At 32.8% G+C, this 24,799-nt stretch overlaps 2 protein-coding genes across 3 annotated transcripts; both read left to right on the forward strand.

The window, feature by feature from the left end:
• Positions 1-1,378: 1,378 nt before the first annotated feature.
• On the forward strand, positions 1,379-7,878 carry LOC143055164 (prolyl 4-hydroxylase subunit alpha-1-like). The gene is made up of 6 exons (XM_076228304.1): positions 1,379-1,396; positions 2,074-2,159; positions 2,907-3,073; positions 3,971-4,308; positions 6,587-6,647; positions 7,727-7,878. The coding sequence occupies exons 1-6, from the start codon at positions 1,379-1,381 to the stop codon at positions 7,876-7,878; spliced, it is 822 nt and encodes a 273-aa protein (XP_076084419.1).
• A 754-nt stretch (positions 7,879-8,632) lies between these two features.
• Positions 8,633-17,525, forward strand: LOC143055102 (prolyl 4-hydroxylase subunit alpha-1-like). Of its 2 annotated transcripts, none has more exons than XR_012971950.1 (7): positions 8,633-8,793; positions 9,385-9,455; positions 10,163-10,328; positions 11,606-11,692; positions 13,020-13,088; positions 15,639-15,770; positions 16,780-17,525. XR_012971950.1 is itself a non-coding variant. In XM_076228246.1 (7 exons), exons 3-7 carry the CDS (start codon positions 10,302-10,304, stop codon positions 16,842-16,844), a joined length of 345 nt encoding a protein of 114 aa, XP_076084361.1. In that variant the 5' UTR covers positions 8,633-8,793; positions 9,385-9,455; positions 10,163-10,301; the 3' UTR covers positions 16,845-17,525. The 2 variants fall into 2 exon arrangements, 1 of the variants encoding a protein (XP_076084361.1); XM_076228246.1 differs by having other exon boundaries at positions 15,674-15,770.
• Positions 17,526-24,799: the final 7,274 nt, after the last annotated feature.

The following is a 24,799-nucleotide window of genomic DNA, read 5'->3' on the forward strand; positions in this document are numbered from 1 at the left end:
AGGAATGAAATAGCCTCATGTTGAAGTGGTTGTCGTCTGTTTATGTGGCCCATAAGTGTTTCTAGTTTTCCGTTGGTTTGCCAGTTTGAATGGTTTAACACTAGTATTTTTTTAGCCCTTTGTATCTTGCTGTTCGGTGTGAATCAGAGCTCCGTGTTGAAGACCGTACTTTGACCTATAATGGTTTACTTTTACAAATCGTGAGTTTGATGGAGAGTTATCTTATTGGCACTCATCCCACATCTTCTTTTTCAATATTATAGTGTGTTAGAAAGCCGACAACAACAATAAGTACGGTACAACCATTATGAAATATCCAAACTACCCTTTATTTAAATTCCTATTGCATGTCTAAACAATGATATGATAACGTAAATCAAACCTATTAAAACATTTTAATTACTTCACCGAAAAAGCTCAAATAAAAAATGTGTGAAAGGGTTTAATTCAGATAAGGACTTAAAAAAAGGCAACAGTAATAAACTGCTTTTCAAAGTCATAATCGACTAAACAATGAATCTTTTATTTTTTAAATCAACCTGCATTTTAAGTGTAAAACTTATGCTTAAATGAAAGAAACATAATTGTATCTGTTGTATCCTTTATTTCAAATTGAATGGGCTACATGCATTTAGCATAGCACCCAAACTTCCTTAGTGAGAGGAAATCGTTTATATAGCGGCATGTGAGGAATATGCTAATTATGTGCATTATTTTTTAACGTCTCCCAAGTTGCCTAATACAAATAAAAAAAAACCAGACACGTTCTGTCTGGACAAACTGCATTTTGATGACGTCGGCCTCAGAAAACATTTTTTTTAGGAAAAAAGCTTGTTTTTGACAAAATATGATTCACATTTGTTTTAATCGCTATTTGTATGGACCAGGTGTTTATTTGAAAAATCAAGATATTTTGTCTGCATTAGATACGAAAATGAAGAGGTGTTATGGTTACCCTATAAACAACTCCTTCCAAGAGACAAAATGACATAAAAATCAAGAACTATAAGTCACCGTACGATATTCAACACTGAGCAAATCTCATACCGCTTAATCAGCGTTAAAGCTCCCGAAATGACAAATGTATAAATAATTCATACGAGAAAACTAACGGCCTAATTTATGTACAAAAAAATGAACGAAAAATAGGCCGTTAGTTTTCTTGTTTGAGTTGCTTTACATTGTAATTTCAGGGCCTTTTATAGCTGCCTATGTAGTATGGGCTTTGCTCATTGTTGAAGGCCATACGGTGACCCGTAGTTGTATGATTTCTGCGTCATTTGGTTTCTTGTGGAGAGTTATTGTCTCATTGGCAATCATACCCCATCTTCTTTTTTATGTTAACTCAGATGGATACTAATACACCTAATTTAAAACAATGAGTGGATGTGACAGGGTAATCATTCCAACAACAAAAAGACACTAAATACAGGTTTCAGAATACTCGCAGTTACTGCCAGCTAGTTCAAAGCCACTTATAACAACACCACAAATAATGCATTTAAGACTAAATAGTCATTCTTTTATAAGATTGATTTTAATGTAAGTAGTGCGTTTACATTATGTATGCATTTGTACATGTTATTACAGTTATTATCCCATGTATAACTTTAACTAAATCTTTAAGCTGCAACATCTTGTCAAATTTGTCGAAAACAAAGTAAGATGCATTCAATACATCGTGTTTACACGTGTTAAAAATTAAAAGTGGTGCTTTTAAATGTCTTAGCATCCAAAACGATTATAATGTGAATGTGTTATCTGGTACCGATTTAAAAAAAAAAATTCTTAAAGACTTTCTTTAAAAAAATCATTAAATTTGGGATTACATCAAACATATCCACGCTTATAGCATGTATAGGTCTGTGTACAATATATGTTAAGTTAAAATATACAAACGACAGACACAGATGGCAAAATCAAATAGCTTATGATAACGGATTTAATTCTACTGCTAATATTATAATGAAACGTTTTATGATATTTTCATATTTTTGTGTTTTATTATTGTACGTTTCTCACATACACGGAGAAATATTTTCATCTGTGTATAAACTGTCTATAATATCCCAGGAGGAAGGCAAATTACTTTCAGCTTTTAATAAATACATATCTACACAAGCCAGAGATCAGAACACAATATCGTTCGAGCTTCAAAGGTAAGAATTAACTTTTACATTGTCTTTTTCTTTAACAAAAAGTTTTTTTTTTACATTTCTTTCATTTTTATTTTTTATTTTTCATTTCTTTTTCATTTTTTTTAATCTTTCTAAAATTTGCAAAAATCTCATCACAGATACTACCAGGCTTATATTTTTTTGTACGCAAGACTCGCGTTTCGTCAACAAAAGATTCACCAGTGATGCTAGAATTTTAATAGTTTCCGATAATAAAGTTCGAAAGTGAGGAGAATTCAGGTTTTATCAACAGCTACTTTTAAATTTGGAAAATCCCGTATACTGCTTATCATTGTTATAATTTCGCATTTAATTTCACGTGTCCCGCCCGACTTCGTTTCCCGTATTCGCGCAAAAAAAATATGACTATCACGTCATATCGGTATATCCCGAATCACGCTTAGACTGTCCCTCAAAATATTCCTCTTGTATTTTTCGCCCCTCTTTTAGACCCAAATGAGACTAAGCAACATGAACCCCACAAAAACGTGGGGTGATCTCAGGTGCTCCGGAAGGGTAAGCAGATCCTGCTTCACATGTGTCACCCTTTGTGTTGTTCATGATATTTCAAACCCGGTAAGTAGTATGACATAATACAGGTTTCTAATATGATTCAAATGGATACATATCATTTTGAATATGCGGAAGAAAGATTAGTTTTTACATTAATTTCAGATTATTAAATGACCTAGAACCAATAGTAACAGAGAGTTTTTACATTAATTTCAGATTATTTAACGACCTAGAACCAATAGTAACAGAGAGTTCTCAGGATCCAAGATATGCAGAACATCCAATAAATGCCTTCCACCTGATTGGACGATTTGTTTATAAATGGCCAGTTGTTTACAGCAGTATATTATGTGAAGATTGTACCTTAGACGGTCCTGCATCAGGTGAGTCATAATTGGTGTTGTTGGTAGAAAGAAATTTGAAACGTGAAAAAAGGTCGTCGGTAACCATATTGTGACTATTTTACCTATTATGTCTGGTTTTTTCCGCATCGTTGTAAAGATAATGGAATTTGATGCGACTGTCATACACGTGAAAGATTTAGCGATATAAACCAAGTTCAATCTACCATTTTCTACATTTGAAAATGCCTGCACCAAATCAGGAATATGACAGTTGTTGTCCATTCGTTTGATGTGTTTTATCATATGATTTTGCCAATTAATTAGGGACTCTCTGTTTTGAATTTTCCTCGGAGTTCAGTATTTTTGTGATTTACTTTTTTGCTATACAACATATACAACATTTTGAGATTATTAAGTATACCAGTATATCTATTTGAGGGAAACCAAAGTTTAAGTAAGAGAAAATTGAACAATAAAACCAAAGGATAGAGAAGGAGAGGGAGCAAAAGTATAGAGAATAACGGAGAGCAAACGTATAGTGAATAAAGGTGGAAAATGAAAGGATAAAATAACAAGCAACGCTTACATTATTGTCATTTATACTTTTTCAGTAGTCATCAGTTTTATAATTCCTTAGCGTTATAACACCAGGTTCAAACCACATACCTTGTGAAGAAATATTAAAGCCTGAATTGATCCAATTACCAATGCAGAGTTATCGATCCTTGCTCCATCTCGATTTAGAGAGCGAGCAAGGACCGATAACTCTGCACGACAGAGAGCAATCGATCATATAAACCCATCTCCCTTCCGGGTCACATAAGATGATCTTTTTGTGACCTTTTATAACTTATAATTGTCTTTAACAGTTTGAAACTATAAATGCATTTATATATATTGTAGAATCGGGTAAGCACATTTTGTATTTATTTTCAGATTTAAATGCAACCTATCAAATTGTTACTAGAAATATTGCTCACTGGCCAGATGAGTACGACGTTCAAGCATCAGCGCAGGCGTTATTACGTCTGCGCACGTTTTATTATTTCAACATTGACGAGGCAATCAATGGTATTCTTTTTGATGAGCATTGTCAGCCCCTTAATCCGTCACAGGTACTGAAGATAGTTAGTATTGCTAAAGACAGCAGTATGCTGAATGAGGCAAGACTTTGGAGTGAAGCTTTACTGCGCAGACTCCCGTTTACTTCCTTCTTAGACGAAAATGTAAACGAGGCTGCGATCCTTAAAATTTTGTCGTCCATATATGAACAGGTAAGAACTACATATATGGGTCAGAATTTACTGTCATGGAATTTGTGTTACATCTGACAATTTCTTAAAATATATAGCCAATTAAATTCAGAATGAAGAAAACATAAAATGGAAGAAAACTTTCATGATGATGATATAAATTACCCCAATAGAATTCCACTTTTTCTAATGCAAGTGTTCAATTTCAATGTGATTTTTGGTGGACATTTTGCTGAATTTATTGTGTCCGTAAAATCATGTTGTTAAAAATACATCTCAGTTGAATGTATCTTTCAAATACTCTTTGCTATGTGAAAAAATATCAATAAGAGATGTTAGATAACTAATTATTGGTTTTAATTAATTGCTTAATAGGGTATTTATGTCATATTAGAACGAGAAAACAGGTTATATATATGCAGGAATTGAAGATGTAACATTTTGTGTCATAAATGTTACATCCAAAAAATGTTACCTAAAACAGCTTTGAGATGTCCCCTGTCAAATACATGCAGATTTACCCTGAGATAAACTGTTCCAATATTCAGGTATAATGATGTGCAAGGACAGTTTTTCGTAGGACAACTTCAAATACGCAATTGTTTGACGTTCATGAAAATAAATGTAGTGTCATTTTGTTACATCTTTTATGCAATAGTGAAAAATTAAATAAAAGAGAACCAATTAACATAATAGCAATGTTTGATTGATGTTTTGAAAAAATTATGACATTACGTCATACTTATGTACAATCATATTCGACACATGCTGTCTTTTTAACTTCCAATGGAAGAAAACAAGGTTGCAAAATTGAGGGAATTGCAAACCAGAGATTGGTTACATCATGTACATGAAATATTTCAGTTATATTTACCACATAAATATACATATAATTTCATGAATAAAAGTAACCCGATTTACACACGGAGATTAGTTCTCATTGCACAAAAATATTAATACATGGAAAGGTCCATGAAGGGATAAGCTAATATAGATACTGCAGTAGATGATGTAACACTGAAACTAAATCAACGTTTGATGTAACAAAGACAACAAATTTGAAAACTAGTTTATAATAAAAAAAAGTACGAGGACCCAATTGGATTTAGTCAACATTTTGTTGCACCATGTATTTCTTATAACCTGTAACCTTTCACCAAAAATTAATTGTGATACATTCAGAAACATGAAAAGAAAACCTAAATTGTGCCCTGTTGCATCCATGAATATAAAAGTGAAATTTCTTGAGTATGGTTCAAAATTAGACAGAATACTGACAGTATTTAATCTGTTAAGATATAATGAACAGACTTAACCCTATACAGATGTCAAATTGTTCATAGAACATCTGAAAACCTGTATGAAAAAGAAGTTTTGGAGTCAGCGTAAAATCATTCAAGGAAATAAAAAGATGCCACTAATATCATGTTCCATCAACAAGTTATATATTTGCATACAGAAATGGAAAGGCATTTATCTCTAGGTTTAATGTTCAGTGGCCTGTTCAATTTTTGAGTGGTTTTATATTTTCTGAAAAGTCAGTTTGGGATGTAACCAAAATTTTATGACAGTAATTTTTGACCCATATCATTTATAAAACAGTATAGTTATGACCAATTTAGTTTAAACAGCCATACTATATTCTATCATTCAAATCAGACAATGACTGAAGGCAGGAAAATTGTCTTCAAGTGAGAAACGACATTGTTCATCGTTGAACGGACAGATATGAAAACAACAACAGATACCTTTAAAAATAATGCATTTTGTTTTTAACATCTATCATGTCAAACCTCTACACAAACATGATAAACCGTCCTCAACTATAAAAGAAATCTTAAAAAAATCAACAAAAACACAGAAATCAAAGGTTCATTTAAAAAGACAAAATTCCATAAAAACCTTACAAAGTCAAACGTTAGACTATACCAACTAGCAAAAACATGGAAAACATGGAAAACAAGTGTTATATTTCTGACTTGGTGCAGACATTTTTTCCGAGAAAAAACTTCATTGATGGTGAAGTCTTTTATGACGTATCCGATTTCATACCCTTAACTCCAACTTGTTTGACAGTTGTTTATAGTTAAGGTAAATTGAAAAATAGGGTTAACAATAAAAAAACAAACAGACTTAGTTTATGTAAATGAAGTCAATTAGTGTGATAAAAAGCAGACATGAAACCTTTCAAGGGCAGATTTCTGATCCTAGAAAAGGGGACGTTCTTGTCTAGATGGAAATGACTGCCTCATACTATAGCTGCTAGTGATATCGTTATCATAATGTATTTATCTTGTAGGCAGGGTTGCATCATAAAGCATCAGCAATTTTGGGAAACTTTATCAAAGATGATAAGAAAGGTAAAATCATGATGTATATAAAATTTTATTTTAAAAACGTTAACATAAAACATTAGAGTAATACTTTACAGTAAGGAAATAAAACAGAATCTTGGAAGCAAGTTGACGGATAATCTCTGAGTTAGATTTTTCATCAGTATAGGTGCCAGACAACCAATTAAAAATCCCTATTTGTTCAACCAAATTATGCAATTTTCACAGCTTTCTAAATATTCAACCTTGAGTTTAACTTCATAAAAACCAGGTATATCCTGAATTGTACATGCAGCAGCTTTCTAAATGTCAATTTTCACAATACCTTTAAAGCCTTCTCACAAAAAAATGACCTTCGAACAGAGGTACTCCAAAAATAACCCCTGGTTTTCTGGAAATCTTAAATTAGTATACCATGAATTACGCGCATTAATCCTCAATTTTTAATGCAAACTCATAGTCAGGTAAATTTTGACTCAAAATGGTATTGATATATTTATCGTTCACCAAAAGTTTCATTTCTGCAAATGTGTTGGCTAGTTCAAGTAAACAAGGACATCAAAAGCACAATTATGTGTCAGAGTAGGGCTACTTTACATACGTTTTAAATTGAAGGAGTAATTAGTGGTCTGACACCTATACCTCTGTGTCCCCCAGGTTATATATTTAGGGGTATATCCCTTAAAAGAAACAACATTCTAGTCGAATATTGTTCTACGATTTCTCTATATAAGAAATAATATTTTCACAAAAAAAAATAATCTTGAAATAAATTTAAATGCTAAAAAACAGTTCATTAATTTGAGTCACTTAGATGATCATTCAATGTTAGATTTTTAATAGTTATATAAAGAATACATTCATTAAAGAAAAAAAATCTTAAATAACTGAGAATTTGTGTCTGAATCGTTTATAACATAAACATTATTCAAAGTTGTCCTTTCATAAACACCTGTTTCATCAACAGGTCAATTAAGAACTTTAAAGTTGTTGTCATTAAAAAAGTATAACACAAATACCAAACTCCAAGAAAAAAAAGCAACTGCAGAAAAACTGACAAAATCGTCTGACTTGGTAAATTTTGTGTAAATGTATTTATTAATTAGGACACAGCGAAGTCTTAAACGAGAATGAACAAAATGATATTAACGAAGAGGAGGAAGCCGACATATCATTTGTTAGAGAAGAATATGACGATAATTATAAACAGTTGTGTAGAGAGAATCGAAAGGTATGTATAGAAATTCCACATAAATAAGATTATGAAGAGAAAAATTGGTGGATTGATACTTCAATAGACAACCAATATGCACCTCTACTAGAAAAAAATAAAATACCCCATAAAACCTCATAGGAAAATTCAAAACAATTGGCAAAAACAATGCTCAAACACATAAACCGAATGGAAAAAACCCTGTTATCTAACCGACTTGGTACAGGCATTCCTTATGTAGAAAATGGTTTTAAAGCTACCTGATTGAATGCAAGTCACCTACATGAAGAAAACGGAATTTATAACATGCAAATAGCTGTAGTTGACTTGCATTCAATCAAGTACTGTTCAAGAGCTTTTTATGAAATGCAGTACGGTGGTGTTTTGTTAAAAAAACATCCTGTACATAGACTGAACAAATCTTAATAGCTATAGGTTTAATTGTGTAAACAGTATGGCACTTACCGCATTGGGTATTTCTGAATATAGACTGAACAGGTTTTCATGCCTTAAGGTCAGATTGTCTAAAAAGTACTGCATTTACTGCAACGAATAAGTCTGTAAATGGATTGAAAAACTGCACATAACTGAATGATTGATGATGAAGTATTTTAAGACATATCCGAATCAAATTGATAGGTCACATTTTGACTACTATGATATCATTTGACTTGGTTTGTTGGCTCATTTACGTGTTGACGCGCACCTCTTACTGTTTTTCATAATTTCTATATACAATATGATTTTATCGAATGTTCAGTGTTGGGGTTGCATAATAAGTTGTTTTTATTGTAGACACCAACAGAGTCATTGCAACTCTACTGTTATCTAAGTGATACCGTAATACCATATTATAAAGGGAAGGTAGAAATTGCTAATCTTCAACCCAAAATATTTCTATTCCATGACGTCATTTCAGAGAGAGAAGCATTGCATCTACGTAATGAAGGCAGCAAAGAGGTATCTGACCAGTTGTGTAAATAAATCGTTCTTTGTAAACTTTGAAACCGATTTTCCTCAATTTTCAAAAGGCATGTATTCACACTAAATGTTATTATGTATTTGAATAAAAGAAAGATCCTATGTAGACGAATCTGACAACAGCTGAGCTCCTCGACATGACAAGAATCTACAAAAAAATATTAACTGGTTGATTTTACTCAAATTCAGGAAAAGCGAACGGTACTAAAAGAACAACCAAACGTATAATCCGAAAAAAAACCAAACAGCGACATTAAAAAAAGCAAAAACAAAAATGACAGACACACAAGCAACAGTTCACAAAGCACAACAACATAAAGAAGCGGGAAAAAACCGGCAGATAGACAAGCAACAGTATACATAGCACAACATAGAAAACCTTAGACTGTGCAACACGAACCCCAAAAACATGGGGATTATCTCCGGTGCTCGGGAATATGAGCTAATCTTGCTCTACAAGTGGCTACTGTCAACACAGGAAATTATTGATAAATTAGGTAACGCGTTAAATCCTTATAGTCATTTATCCAAAACTTAGAATAACGACATACAATTGTCTTTCAATTTTAGTTTCATAGATCCAAGCTTGGACAGGGTCAACTCAGTGGTTCAGAGATAGATAGAACAAGAGTGAGTGAAACGTATGTATACAAAGTTGGTTCATAATTCTGTATTGGTTTATATTGTTTTATAGCTAAAAGTTTCTTGTGTGTTTAAAAGACATTTCTATCAATCATATATGCTTAAGGTTCAATTTTCACGAACAAAGAACGAACATAACAAGTTTTATTGTTAGGTTAAGAGACAATTTATATACATTTTGTGTTTAATGGCTACAATTTCACAAACAAATAACGAAAATAACAGGTTATAATTACAGTTCATGTAGATTTTATTAAAATCCGTTAATGTGTTGCCACCAATCAAGAGGGACAGTTTTGACTACAAGTGCTATCCATGACTACATTATTGAATTCGAAAACAAGCAAAAAAATTAAATAAATCCATGGATATAGCATAACAAATGTAATCATTAGAATCAAATGCTCATTTTACCCCAAAAAATATATAAAAATATCTAGAAAGGTTTCTGGTATACAAAATATGTCTTCTTTTATATTTAACATACAATCAGTGCAACAATGGCTACTTTCGATGTAACTTATGTTTTTTTTTTACATTTTTATAAGGTCACTTGTTTTCCAACCGACATTTATTGTATATTGTGATGACATGTTACAAAAATTACTAGTTTTTATTATCATTCTCTCTTTTCTAGAAGTGTTAAATAACGGACGATAGGTCCGTCATTGGGTTATAACAAAATCCGTTTAATATACCATTTTAGCGCATGGTTGCATGATAAACCTGGGATAGTTAAAAGGGCGACACACCGAGTTGGACTGCTAACAGGATTAAAAACCAAATCATCTCCATTCCTTAGCAACACCGAACCATTTCAGATAGTGAATTATGGGATAGGAGGAATGTATAACCCACACTATGATACTTTTGTAAGTTTTGTTTATAAATATAAAACAAAAATCAATGCTTAAGACAAATATTGTTTGCCCTAGTCGAAAAAGAGACCACGAATCATGTAGACGAAAAAACATTTATATTGTTCATACATACAAAACATCAAGTGGTAAAATATGGGTACCTTTCTTGTATGCAGCAACTGCCATGTTCATTAAAATTGATGTGATACTTTTTTACGCCTGTGTCCAAGGGACACATGCTGATATGCCGTAATCCGTCCTCCTAACCGTTTGTCAGCATATCGTAATTAACTAGTTCTAAAAAATGTTCATCTATTTCTCTTTTAATTCTGAAAACCTTCTTGATAAAGGTTTCATATTTTGTTCTAGTTTGGCTTTATGAATATTTTGATATAAGCGTCACTGATTAGTCTTATGTAGATGAAACGTGCGTCTGGCGTACTAAATTATAATCCTGGTACCTTTGATAACTATTTACACCACTGGGTCGATGGCACTGCTGGTGGACGTTTCGTCCCCGAGGGTATCACCAGTCCAGTAGTCAACACCGAAATGAATATCAATAATGTGGTCATTGTTATAATTTCCTGTTTACAAAACTTTGAATTTCTCGAAAAAGTCAGGATTTTCTCGTCCCAGGCATGGATTACCTTAGCCGTATTTGGCACACCTTTTTGGAATTTTGGATCCTCAATGCTCTTCAATCAATTTTGCTGTTGTTTGGCTTTATAAATATTTTGATATGAGGGTCACTGATGAGTCGTATGTAGACAAAACGCACGTCTGGCGTACTAAATTATAATCCTGGTACCTTTGATAACTAATTTCAGAGTGATATATACAGGTCATAATTAAGTCATTACTTATGCATCTGAAGGAACATTTGATTAACTACCAATTGAATACCTTCTTAATGTTGCATTTGTACAAAAGTTTCTATATGTAAAAAGGTAAAAACTTTAATTTGCGCTTCTAGTGCATATGTTATTGAAAAGTGGTTTTCTCACAGTGTATAAACAGTTGGTAGACTCAACACTTTATCATGATATTTGATGGCATGCATATAATGACAGACCATAATCTTTTATCTATTAGGAGTGAACCTGTTTACCATAGAAAAATTAAGAAGAAATGTTTATAACCGTATATATCCTTGATCTTAAATCTTTCCTTTTAAAGAAAACTATGAATACAATAAGAAAACGAAATCAAACAAACAATTATACTTTCCAAAAAAACGAACAAAAACGTATTCTTAATAGTTCTATGGTCTAATCCATTTATTTTAGGAGAAACCATCATGGGGTCCAATAAGCGAAGACGAACCAGATGACTTAAAGGGAACTGGTGATAGAATAGCTACCTGGCTCTTTTATGTAAGTCATGTTATGTGATAGTAATCATGTTGATAACGTAAACATATATTTGTTTGATTTATTTCTCTTTTGATCTAATTTAGAAACACAAATAAGTTATGAATGCAGGCAATATTGAGAAGTTGTTATTATCAAAACAATGTTTTGTAAAGTAAAACTCCTAGAACGAACAGTTTACCAGCATGAGGGAAATCATAGATCAAAAAGCAATCCATGACTAATGTTCTTGCTTGAATCATACACTTCGCACTAGGATAAAACAAAAGATATAACAATCCATTTTCTCTATATAAATCTGCCGTATGAAATATCTAAAGATACAGACTACAGAGACAGAGTTTCTGAAGTAATACTCAAAGTCGAAGAAAAGCTGAAAGTGTTTTGGCAAAAACATCAACAAAAAACTGTAAAAAACACCAGTAATGAACAGATATATCATGTTATGGAGGGGTATTTGCGAAAAATACCAGTCAAGGGACTGTGAAATTTCCCGAGCCACCAGGCGAGGGAAATTCTGTCCCAAGACTGGTATTTTTCGCAAATACCCCTCCATAACATGATATATCTGTTTAATTACACCGAATAGATTTGGATTGAAACTCTCTGTACATGTGCAGATAAATACTATCAAGCTGCAATTCATAAACATGTTTAGGCATAATTTAGGGTATAAGTGGATATTATCATAGAACCGCGGGAATTATACATGTTCTAATACGCGTTAGCTCGCTTTCATTATGTAACGTCATATCCGAAATCTTTTGGCGGGAAGCTGCTCGCGAGGGTAAAAAAGGAATATCCAAAATGGCAAATACCATGGTATTTGAGGCAAATTCACCGGCAGTGGTGAAAAACAGGCAAATTCGTTTGAAATGAGGAAAACATATTAGAATATGCGAAAAATACTCTGGCTATCAACCAATCAAAATCTTGCTTTCTTATATAAGGTGTAATTAAACACGAAAGACAACGTGAAAAAACAACAACAATAGTATACCGCTGTTCAAAAATTATAATTCAAAATAGAGAAAACAGATATGGGTTCCAAACTAAAACCGGAGTATACTCATCAACTATAAAAGAAGACAACGGAACCACAGACACATTTAAACAAATAAGCAGAACATAGAACATGAAGACAGACTGTCATGAACCCCACAAAGAACTGGTTGGTAATCGAAGTGTTATCGTAAAAAAATCATCTGGTAAAGAATTCCGGTATTACAGACAACAAAATAGCTACATGTATAAGTAAACAGATGTAGATTAAACCAGACACTATGTTATGATTTATAACTAATGCCTTCTGACAATTATTTCCTTTCAGTTAAATGATGTAAAAGTTGGTGGAGCAACAGTGTTTCCAAACATAAATACTCGGATTCCTGTTATTCAGGTAACAGCATATGATCTTTATATTCCTTTCAAATTTTACCCTTTTCTTCACTGACGACAGCAATACATATTATAAGTGTCAGTGGACTTTTACCCAAGAGTTTGTAAACGATATACTCATAAATAAGTCATCAATTCTAGATCTTCAGAACTGCAATATCCCTTTCATCCACATCAACAAACTCTGAAAAGGTGTTATTTATCTACCATCTTGTAAAGTATATGAGTATTCAGAAAGAATAAATGTTTCAGGGCATCCTGGATATAGCTTCCGAGATCTTCGTAGTTTGTGTTATCCCAGCCATTTCAATGTTTTTCTGGTCGAATTAAATTTTCTTATAACCATTTGCAGGTGATTTTTTGATCGTTGTTTTCTTTTGTACGAACACAATATTCTAGATATTTAATTTGACATTTATTTTATACATTTCTGACAAATGCCCAATATGAAGTTTAAATGTTTCTGTTTTGTTCTTAAAAATCAAAGTATTTACACATATGCAAATGACATTTCAATAAATGTACAGTTCGATAAAACTGTTTTGTACATGATTGTTGGCAGGTTTACATCTCATTAAATACTTAGTCAAATATAGAAGTATAAAAATATGTTCTTAAACCCGCATAGATAAAAGAGGGACGAAAGATACCAAAGGGACAGTCAAACTCATAAATCTAAAACAAACTGACAACGCCATGGCTAAAAATGAAAAAGACAAACAGAAAAACAATAGTACACATGACACAACATAGAAAACTAAAGAATAAACAACACGAATCCACCAAAAACTAGGGGTGATCTCAGGTGCTCCGGAAGGGTAAGCAGATCTTGCTCCACATGTAGCACCCGTCGTGTTGCTTATGTGATTACAAATACGGTAAATAGTCTAATTCAGTAGGTCATATTCATGAAAGGGAAGGGGATTGTAGTTACGACGTAAGGAACATATCCGATATCATTTGTGAAACGATTATTCCATAACGGTCAACCAACTCGTGATGGATTCCGTAAAACTTACGAAGGGATGATTTCAACTTCACCATTTGGAACTCTTGGTTTAATAGCTTCCTTGTGAACAGTAACACTTTATCAAGAAAATCATGATAGGAAATGCAAGCACGGGAATATCGTATCAATTGGGAGATATATACCCCGTATGCAGGTGCTGCTGGAATGTTGCTACTTAGAAATGGAAAATTCACAATTGGAAAGCTGAAATCATCTCTTTTGTCGTAAAGTTTTGTTTTCAACCGACCCTCATTGTCAATTTCGAGATGTAAGTCAAGATATGAAGCCGACTTAACTGTATCTGTAGTATCCTTTATCTCCAATTCGATGGGATAGATGCGTTCCACATAGTCACCAAATTTTGAATTGTTTAGTGAAAGAACGTCATCTATATAGCGGAAAGTAGAGTTAAAGGATATTGCTAACTTCTTATCTTTCTTCCTAAGAATAAATTATTCGGTCGTAGCAAAATATAAAGAGAATCAAACTGACAACAGACAATGATGCACCGGAAACGACACCAGTGCCTTTTCCTGCATAATGTGATCAAAAAGACCGCTTATTGTTTGAATATCATGAAAAATTCTTGGGTTTGGTTTTTTTTATATTTTTTTGGGGGGCTATAGAGAATTTTCTGAAAGGTTTTCCAAAATCACATCAATAACGCATGTAAACTACCTTCCAACCACTGATAACAAACACAATATTGAAAGGATTTCGTAAACATTATTTCATTTTGAAGGGGCACTAGCTATGAGAAATATTAAACATCTGATATTTTATTTTTTTGGCTCAATCATGAGTGAAACACAAATAATGAAAAAATAATTCATTTTTAGCTGCCAGTATGGTTCAATTTTGTCAAAATATGCTAAATAACATTGATTATGAATTATTCACTTGCAAGTGAAAAACTCAACGTTATTTAATCCGTCTTCATGTGAACTTCAATTTAACCCCTTAGCCGGAATTGAAAAGCACGTGATTTGTATGTGTAAAGTTATTTAAAGAAAAATAATGTAAACATTGAAAGTGAAACAAAGGTAAATCATTTGATTGCCTGATTCGATCCACAAAAACATTCTTAATTCTTTTAATAGTAAAAACAATGATAAACATTTATTTTTCATCTATAATATAAAATAAAATCGACCTAGAATAATCCAACAGCACGAATTTTCTTAATCTATTTATATCTATACTTATGTTTACATCGCTTATATGGTCATTGTATGACTCTTGAGGTCAACTCGATAATTAAGTAGATGGCGTTTGACTAAATTACACACGAAACGAAGCTTTGAATTTTCATGCCCGTGTCCTGTTAATTGTTTAGTTTAGACTTTTAATAGTTTGGATAAATGTTTTACCCTGTTATAAATTATATTCAAGAATTTGATTAAATTCGGTGAACATGAATTTGAGAGCTAGTGCCCTTTAACCATGTAGATTGTTTTGCCCTGCAGTTTATCAACTTATTGCTTTAAAGTTCAACCTGATAGATGTAAAAATAAGTAGATGGATATTTTATTATCTTGTTAGGTTAGTGTACTATTAAACATTCAAACTCTGTTCAGGGAGGTGCTGCCTTTTGGTATAATTTACTACCTAGTGGAGTAACTGATAACAGAACGATGCACGCAGGCTGTCCAGTTGTCATTGGGTCTAAATGGGGTGAGTTAATAAGTCATTGCATGCTCCTATTCAGTTTATATATTTGTTCCTTAAAAAAAAGAAGACATAAAAAAAGACAGTCAAAATCGTCAGTTGCAGGAAAAATGATTTTTGAAAAAAATGTAAAACGATAAAAAATCAAACAGTTTATTATCTTGTGAGTTTGCAAAATGACATATTTCTGATGGCTGGTTAAAACCATTTTGCGTTTTCGTCCTTCATATTTTATAGGGCGAGAACGCTAAAACGTGAAGTCGAAAAAGCAAAACGCTAAATATCTTTTTGATTTCGCGTTTTTGACTTCGCGTTTTTGCATATTCGCCTATAAAATATAAAGGCCGAAAAAATTTACATCAGCAATATATCGGATCAGTTTAATAGTAAGCGCCGCCGATTAATCAATTCTCTTTCGAATTGATATTACTAGTCATCATTGTAAGTGCTCTCACGTCAAACTATTCAATCGGAGATTGATGAACATACGGTGAAAGATTATATTAACACAATCTTTAAAATGTTAATACATTAGTTCTGAATATTCATAGAATGTTATTCCTGTTATAAATAAAGGCAACAGTGTATAAGCTTTTCGAAAGTCACACATCGATTGCGAGAATCCGGGTTACAAACTAAAACTGAGGGAAATGCATCGACCATAAGAGGAAAATAAACGAAACAACAAAACACATAAGAGCAAAAATTAAAGCAACAATGCAACATAATCGAAACGTAAATGTAAATGAAAGAAAGCGCGCAATTTACAATTTCATTCGTTGTTGTTCAATTAAATTATTTCGGATCTGCAATATTTTGGACACGAACATCACTGACGAGACATTAATTGTCGAAATGCGAATTTAATGTAGTTAAATTGGTACGGTGTATGTTATTAATTAAGAGCTTTATAAAAATACGATTTAAATAGAAATTACGTCCTGAATATGCATTTTCACTATATGATAAGAAAACAGAATCAATCAATCAGAAGTTTTCCTTTTTTCTGTTTTAGTTGGTAACAAGTGGATTCGTGAAGCTGGTCAAATGTTCCATAGACCGTGCGATCTACAGCCGTAATAGTCTTTCAATTACCAACAACAACTTACTGCATACTGCTAATTAATGAATTTAATAAGTAAAACATGTACTAATTTTGACCTGTATATTTGCAGCTTAGTATTCAATAGATAAAGACTAAGATTAATATTTGATAAACAATAACTTGTTTTTTTACTAGAGCAAGTGAAGAAAGATATTTATTTACGTTAATTTTTCCGTTTTGATACGTTTTTCCTTGTATAGCGGAATAGAACTATTCTTCTTTGTTAAAGAATTGAACAGCGTCAAAACTGCCTTAGTTATGCAAATGGTTTTGCCATATGTAATTGAAGTTTTATTTTTATGAGAATAGAAAGTAATATGTTTGCTTCGTTTTAAGAAGTCTTATTTGCCTTCACTTGTCTTGTTGCGTTATATTTCTTAATAGATCAATACAGAAAAAAACTGTTGTTACATGTGTTTCATTTGTTATAACATTATATGCAAAACGTTTGAGAAAAAATTAGACCCTTAGAGATAACATTTTGTGTTTATTAAACACACACGCATTCAATTCACATCTGTTTAAATATATTGTGCACGATAAATGACATATAAATTGCAAATCTGACTTGTAAAATTGGATAGGGGCAATACATTTTTGTCATGAAACATTTGTTGATGTTTTACATGTATGTTTTTCGTTCATTTTTTGTACATAAATAAGGCCGTTAGTTTTCTCGTTTGAATTGTTTTACAGTGTCATTTTGGTGCCTTTTATAGCTGACTATGCGGTATGGGCTTTGTTCATTGGTGAAGGCCATACGGTGATCTATAGTTGTTAATATCTATGTAAGTTTGGTCTTTTGTGGAGAGTTGTTTTATTGGCAATCATGACACATTTTTTTTTATATTCAATTGTATCGAAATTAAAAGAACGCTTTTCTATTCAAATATATTCTATAAACATTTAAAGGACAAACAGTTTGACAAACAAACATTGCACTAAATAAAAACTTTCTAGCTGGACAGCTGTAAGGGGAGTTGAAATAACAGTACATTATACAAGTTCAACGACATAAACATAAACTACGCTCACAACCGCCGGCGAATAACTGTTCAGGAATTATAGCGTAGCAAAAATTACTGTTTTGAGCACATTTACAACCACTGGGTCGTTGCCACTGCTGGTGGAGATTTATTTCCCCAAGGGTATCACAAGCCCAGTAGTCAGCACTTTTTGTGCTGACATGAATTGTCATTGATATGGTTATATTTATAAATTTACTGTTACAAATTTTTGACTTTTTGAAATACTAAGGCTTTTCTACCTCAGGCATAGATTACCTTAGCTGTATTTGGCAAAACTTTTAGGAATTTTGTTTCTCAATGCTCTTCAACTTCGTACTTTATTCGGCCTTTTTAACTTTTTTGGATTCGAGCGTCACTGATGAGTCTTTTGTAGACGAAACGCGCGTATGGCGTATATACTAAATTTAGTCCTGGTATCTATGATGAATTTATTTACAACCACTGGGTCGATGCCACTGCTGGTGGAGATTTATTTCCCCGAGGGTATCACAAGCCCAGTAGTCAGCACTTTTTGTGCTGACATGAATTGTCATTGATATGGTTATATTTATAAATTTACTGTTTACAAATTTTTGAATGTTTTGAAATACTAAGGCTTTTCTACCTCAGGCATAGATTACCTTAGCTGTATTTGGCAAAACGTTTAGGAATTTTGTTTCTCAATGCTCTTCAACTTCGTACTTTATTTGGCCTTTTTAACTTTTTTGGATTCGAGCGTCACTGATGAGTCTTTTGTAGACGAAACGCGCGTATGTCGTATATACTAAATTTATTCCGGGTATCCAAGATGATAACAAGCTAGAGACGTCATATCTCTCGTCTACATCTAAAAAAAATTACGTCTGCCGCCTCAACATTATGCTAATACTTTGATCTGGACATTAACTTCAAGGAAGATTTATCTTTTTATTTAATTCAGTATAATGGAACAGTTATGGCCCTCATGACAAGTAAATATTCAATATCAATAAATCTCGATATATTATCCTATGGACCTCGAGACATTATCTTTGCTCAATTGGATAATTGTGGATATTAACTTTTCATAAAGGCCTAATTTTATATTATTAGTATTTGACAAAAACCTCTCGGACTTTTGTGTATTCAATGGTTGTCAACGTCGTTCCTCACTTGGCCGTTTGAATTATGTTGATATGATGGTCATTGATTAGTCTTTTGTACTAGAAGCACTGGTCTGATGAACAAAGTTAAAAGTTTGATATCTTTGATTAACCATGACTGGGTCGATACCACTTATGGTAGAAGTTTCCTTCCCACACAGTAATTATAAACACTTCTATATATGTATATATCTTATGAATTGACATGGCAGGTGACACATATTAAGCAGGATCCGCTTTTGTTCATGCATCGTTGACAATGTAATGGAATTTGATGCGACTGTCATACAAGTGAGAGGTTTAGCTAGCTATAAAACCAGGTTCAATCCACCATTTTCTACATTAGAAAATGACTGTACCAAGTCAGGAATATGACAGTTGTTATCCATTCGTTTGACGTGTTTGGACTTTTGATTTTGCCTTTTGATTTTTGATTTTCCTTTTTGAATTTTCCTCGGAGTTCAGTATTTTTGTGTTTTTACTTTTTACCCTTCCGGGACAACTTCGATCATGCCAAGTTTTTTTTAATGGGTTCACGTTGCTCAGTCTTTAGTTTTTCTATGTTTTGTTTTGTGTACTATTATTTGTCAGTTTATCTATTCCTGTTTTAACCATGTCGTTGTCAGTTTTGTTTTCGACTCGTGTTTTTGCCTTGTTTTTAAGATGTTTTGTCAAAATCTTTGTTATATCATTATACATAATTTCGTAATTAAGATTTCTTTTCAAGATGTTGCAATCGATATATTTTAAATAGAAGACAATAACAATCAAAACCAAGGAGTAAACAAAGACTAAAAAAACCAAAGGACATTTACATCAACAGTTATAAATGATAAATACGGAACAACACGAACTCCACTAAAAACCAGGAGTGAAAACAGGTGCTCCGGAAGGGTAAGCATTTCCTGTACCGTATACGGCACCCGTCGTGTTATCTTTTGTTTTGTTCGGTAATGATGGAAGGTTATTATGTCTGAGGAAGAATATCAGATATGATTTCTGACTGACTTTTGTCATAATGGCCAATCAGCTCATAGCCCTGTCTTAGCAACTTTTGAGAAAGCAGTATTCCTCGTTCAACACAATCAACGTACTTTGAGCTAGCTCTAGAGTAACGTATCAATTGAGACACATATACTCCATATGCTGGTGCCACGGGGGTGTTGTTACACAGATATGGAAAGTTGACTATAGGAAAATTAAAATCATCACGTTTGTCATAAATTTTGGTATTCAACCTACCATCAGTAGTCATTTCGAGAAATATGAAGCAGAGTTATCTGTGTCGGTTGTATCTTTAATTTCAAGTTCACTTAGATATATTAAATGTAAGTTTGTGAAGTAGTACATTGTTTTCTGTATTCATTTATCATGTCATTTTCCTTGATTGGTACCATTAACTATAAAACATGTTTTGGAAATTTTCATCTGATTTTGGGTAATTATATTTTGTTTTATTTTAAGGACTGAAAAATACGTAATTTAATTTATCAGAAAACAATTTAATATTAAAGAACAAACAACATATGGTTCTGTGCAAGCATTGTTATTTGTAAGTTGGAATTGTCTTTGAACGTGATTTCATTCACTGTGGATTGCATAACATGCATAAAATCGATATATTCGTTTGGGAAGGGATGAATGTTGTAGAAGTTTTTTTGCAGAAAAGTTGTCCTGCGTACCGATATCACAAGGTAATCCTTTTTCAACAGATTTGTATAATTTGCGTTAATGCTGACCTTCTAAATGTACAAAAAAAAAAAAAAATTACCATGTAGAACGCCACATGCGGGGTGTCGGCTATGTTTGACACGGGGTGGCAATGTCGAAGTGGAGAAAAACTATCAAAGTAAGTTCAAGTATCAACATTTCTTTTTATAGAATTTTTAGTACCATCTAATGTATTACACGGAATGAATTGAAACATAATCTATTTTCTGCAAGCAGAATCAGTCGTTTTCAGTGCTCTGTTTCCTCAAACACCTCTTCCTAGTTTACCGTGTTACAGATTTTGAGGCTTCATATGCAAGTGTCTTGATAAAAACCTCTTTAGACGACTTCCTACCGTATCATTTATATAGATTTTAATTCCTACCAGCTTCTTACTTAAAATTAATTGGTTTTAAAACTAGTTTTTCGTCAAAATATGAAAGTGTCGCTCGGGGTGTCAGATTTTGCGTCTCACAGGGTAGAGGCTTTTAATAGAAATAGAATAGATTTGCATATAAATCGGTCTTTATCTGATACCTTTTGGTTCAAACACATCTACTATATTATGATAAGACATTGCAAACTGAATGTACTTCATTTTGCCTGGGTTTTTTTGTCTTTTAAAACAAGTGCTTTTGATTTCGTAAAATGTGAAAAATGACTCAAATACTTTGTTTTAAAGCATGTATCAAGGAAACCATGTTTACCTCGTGGAACATGATGAAAGGTTTCAACGTTAGAAACAAGATATTTAAAGCAGAGGTCAGATTTTGGGATATCAACGGCATAGCGGTGAAGTCTGATAGTATCTTTTGGCTTGGAACTGCAAAATTGTTTCCTGCGTTTTGGGGATCGGACATTCCGCGCTAACACAGGTTTTCTGTAATGTGTCCAATTCGTTTTGGTCCACCCATAAAATATAAAAAATTACCAAGAAAAAAATCTGTTACCAGTTTTCCAAAACCTCTTTGTTGTTTCCCGATACCATCGATTTCCGATGTTATTCTTTTTGACATTAATCTGACTGTCTACAGGAAAAGAAAGAGAGAAATATAGTTTAAAAAAATATTTTTTTCTTTTACCATTTGGATAAAAGATAGAAAATCAGCAGCCAGATTATTTTTTAAGATTTTGAATCTCTGTTTTGAAATCGTTAAGAACATTAGTGTGCATTTTGAGAATAACGCGGTGATGCCCTTAGATAGAGTTTGACTGTTGATGGCTTCGGCCAAATCTATATTTGAGGTCTGCTCTGTGATTTGCCTCTATGTTTCTGTGCATTGAGCCTCGACCGTAAATTTTTTCTGACCATAATAGTAACTGAAAAGGAAAATAAATCATTTTCTAGCTTTAAAACAAAGTATTTTAAGTCTTTTTTTCACTTTTTACGAAATCAAAAAAACTTGTCTTCAAAGACAAAAAACAGGCAAAATGAAGTATCTTCAGTTTGTAAAGTCTTATCATAATATAATAGATGTGTTTGAACCAAAAAGTATCAGATAAAGACCGATTTATATGCAAATCTATTTTATTTTTATTAAAAGCCTCTGCCCCTTGAGACGCAAAATCTGATACCCCGAGCGACACTTCATATTTTGATGAAAAACTATTTTAAAACCAATTAATTTTAGATTAGAAGCTGGTAATTGGTTAAATTCCATGATAGGAATTAAATTCTAATTTACTGATACGGGAGGAAGTCGTCTAAAGAAGTTTTTTTCCTGAAATTTGCATAGGAAGCCTCAAAATCTGCAACACGGTAAACTTGTGTTTGAGAAAACAGAGCACTGAAAACGACTGCTTCTGCTTGCAGGAAATAGATTATGTTTCAGTTCATTCCGTGCAATACATAATATGGTACTTTGAATTTTGATACTTGATACTTGAACTTATTTTGATAGTTTTTCTCCGCTTCGAAATTGCCACCCCTTGTCAAACATAGCCGACATCCCGCATGTAGCGTTCTACACGGTGTAAATGAGACGATTGAGCGGTTACGGTAGTGTTTCAGCCCGTCTCGTGACTATCCCGAGTATGTAGCCTGTACTATAATGGTCGACGTTCGTTTTCGTCTTCTTCATTGTTTTTTTTTTACTGTTTTAGCAAAAACGGATTTTTGTTTTCTCCATTTGAACATGTTGAATTATTTTACGTTTTATAACATGTATAGTGACGATTGATTGCATAGCTTACTACCGAATTAGACTATTTACCGGATATGTAATCACATAAGCAAAAAACAGTTGTGCCAAATACGGCTAAACTAATCTATGTCTGGGATAAGAAAATCCTTAGTGTTTCGAAAAATACAAAGTTTTGTAAACAGGAAATTTAGAAAAATGACCACATTATTGATATTCATGTCAACACAGGAGTGGTGACTACTGGGCTGGTGCTACCCTCGGGGACGAAACGTCCCTAACAAAAACTGATGGTGATCGCAGGTGATACGAAAGGAAAAGAGATCCTGCTCTACATGTGGCACATGACAAACTAGCTCCTAGACAAAAAATTGATACGTTTGATAAGTTATGTGATAGATTTCCCTTCACCTAGACCCTATTTTGACTTTTTTAATAACAAGATTTGACGATTATATTTATACGAGAAATCAGCAAAAATGAATGTCGTCGCTATTCGTCTTTGCTTCATTGGTAATGTTCAGGTATTAGTAAATCTTTTTTTGTGTCTTGAGATTTCAATATACATAGGATATGTGCAACATTTATTATACATTAGAGTGTAGCGACCTAATTATTTTCATCAATAGGGTTTTTGTATGCGTTATGAGTTTTTTCCACTAACTTCGAACATTTTGTTTTATACGGCATATTATAGTTTATTTATTTTTAGATTTTAGATTTTATAAAGTTCATTGTTTTAACTAGTTCACTAATTGCTATTCAAAGAGGTTGGGGTCACATCGACAGTGGTTGTCTAATATCAAGTCGTTTTGTTTTTGGAGGTTGCAGGTTTATGAGTCTCACTTTTTAAATTTAGTATTTTTAGTCTTGTCTGATTGTTTCCGTTACTTTTTTCATACCTACATGAATAGGTGGCCGCATGTCTTGGTTTACACTTATAGTAATATGTCTTCTTATTCTTAAACCTGAAGCATGTGTAGATACTAGAATACATGTAGTTGTTATATCTGTCATATTTATTGATTTTGATACATTTTCCCAGCATTTTGAATATATGAGGAAATGCATGGTGTATTATTTATTCATGGAAAGAGAAGCTACAATGCCGACACAATGTCTCGCGGCATGTTGTGGGCATGAAGTTCCCTTGGATATTTGTGTCTTGTCTATCACTTTATGTCATTAGAGTATCGGTAAACTACTGTTGCCTGATTCAGAAATGTTAGATACACCAGCGCTTGAGATGTTTTTTAGGCAGCAGTTTATTGTTGGCGACTTTGAGTTACACTTTACATATTTTCTAATTTTTATTGTACCTTGTATGCTGTTTCATTCAATTCAAATCTATGGTTTGTCTTAATGAATTTGTGTCTTCGGTATACTTTATCAAATTTCACTGAAGTGCTTGATGTCAGGTAGGAACTTTGAATTTTGAAGAGACACCAAGAATCATTTGAAGCCAATTTGCATTGCTTTTCTTGACGGAAATTGTTCAATAAATGAGAAGTCTAAGCGACACGACACACATAGACATACAAACAAAATAAAAAGACAGATTAAATTGTTGATTGATAATAATTCAGTTTTCGATGTAACGTTTTCCGATTGGTTGACAATGTTTTGTCTATCAGCTCATAGATGAAATTGTGTCATGTAATCGAGATGTCATCAAGGTGTTTTCATGATTTTTTAATATTTTTTCTGTCTAATCAAAGTAACATAAACAAATGTGGCGCACACTTCAAAATAAACGGCTACGCATGTTATTCAGTGTGCAATACTTTTTTGATGTTATTTCTGCAAAAAGAGTGACGAAAGATACCAGAGGGACAATATAACTCATAGATTGCAAATAAAAAAATAAATGCACATGGATACATGTTTTATAATGTTATTATTTCACTCTTTCGTTTTCTAACGAGCCATG

The sequence above is a fragment of the Mytilus galloprovincialis genome, chromosome 12 (genome assembly GCF_965363235.1).
Source record: "Mytilus galloprovincialis chromosome 12, xbMytGall1.hap1.1, whole genome shotgun sequence".
Classification (NCBI taxonomy): Eukaryota; Metazoa; Mollusca; class Bivalvia; order Mytilida; family Mytilidae; genus Mytilus; species Mytilus galloprovincialis.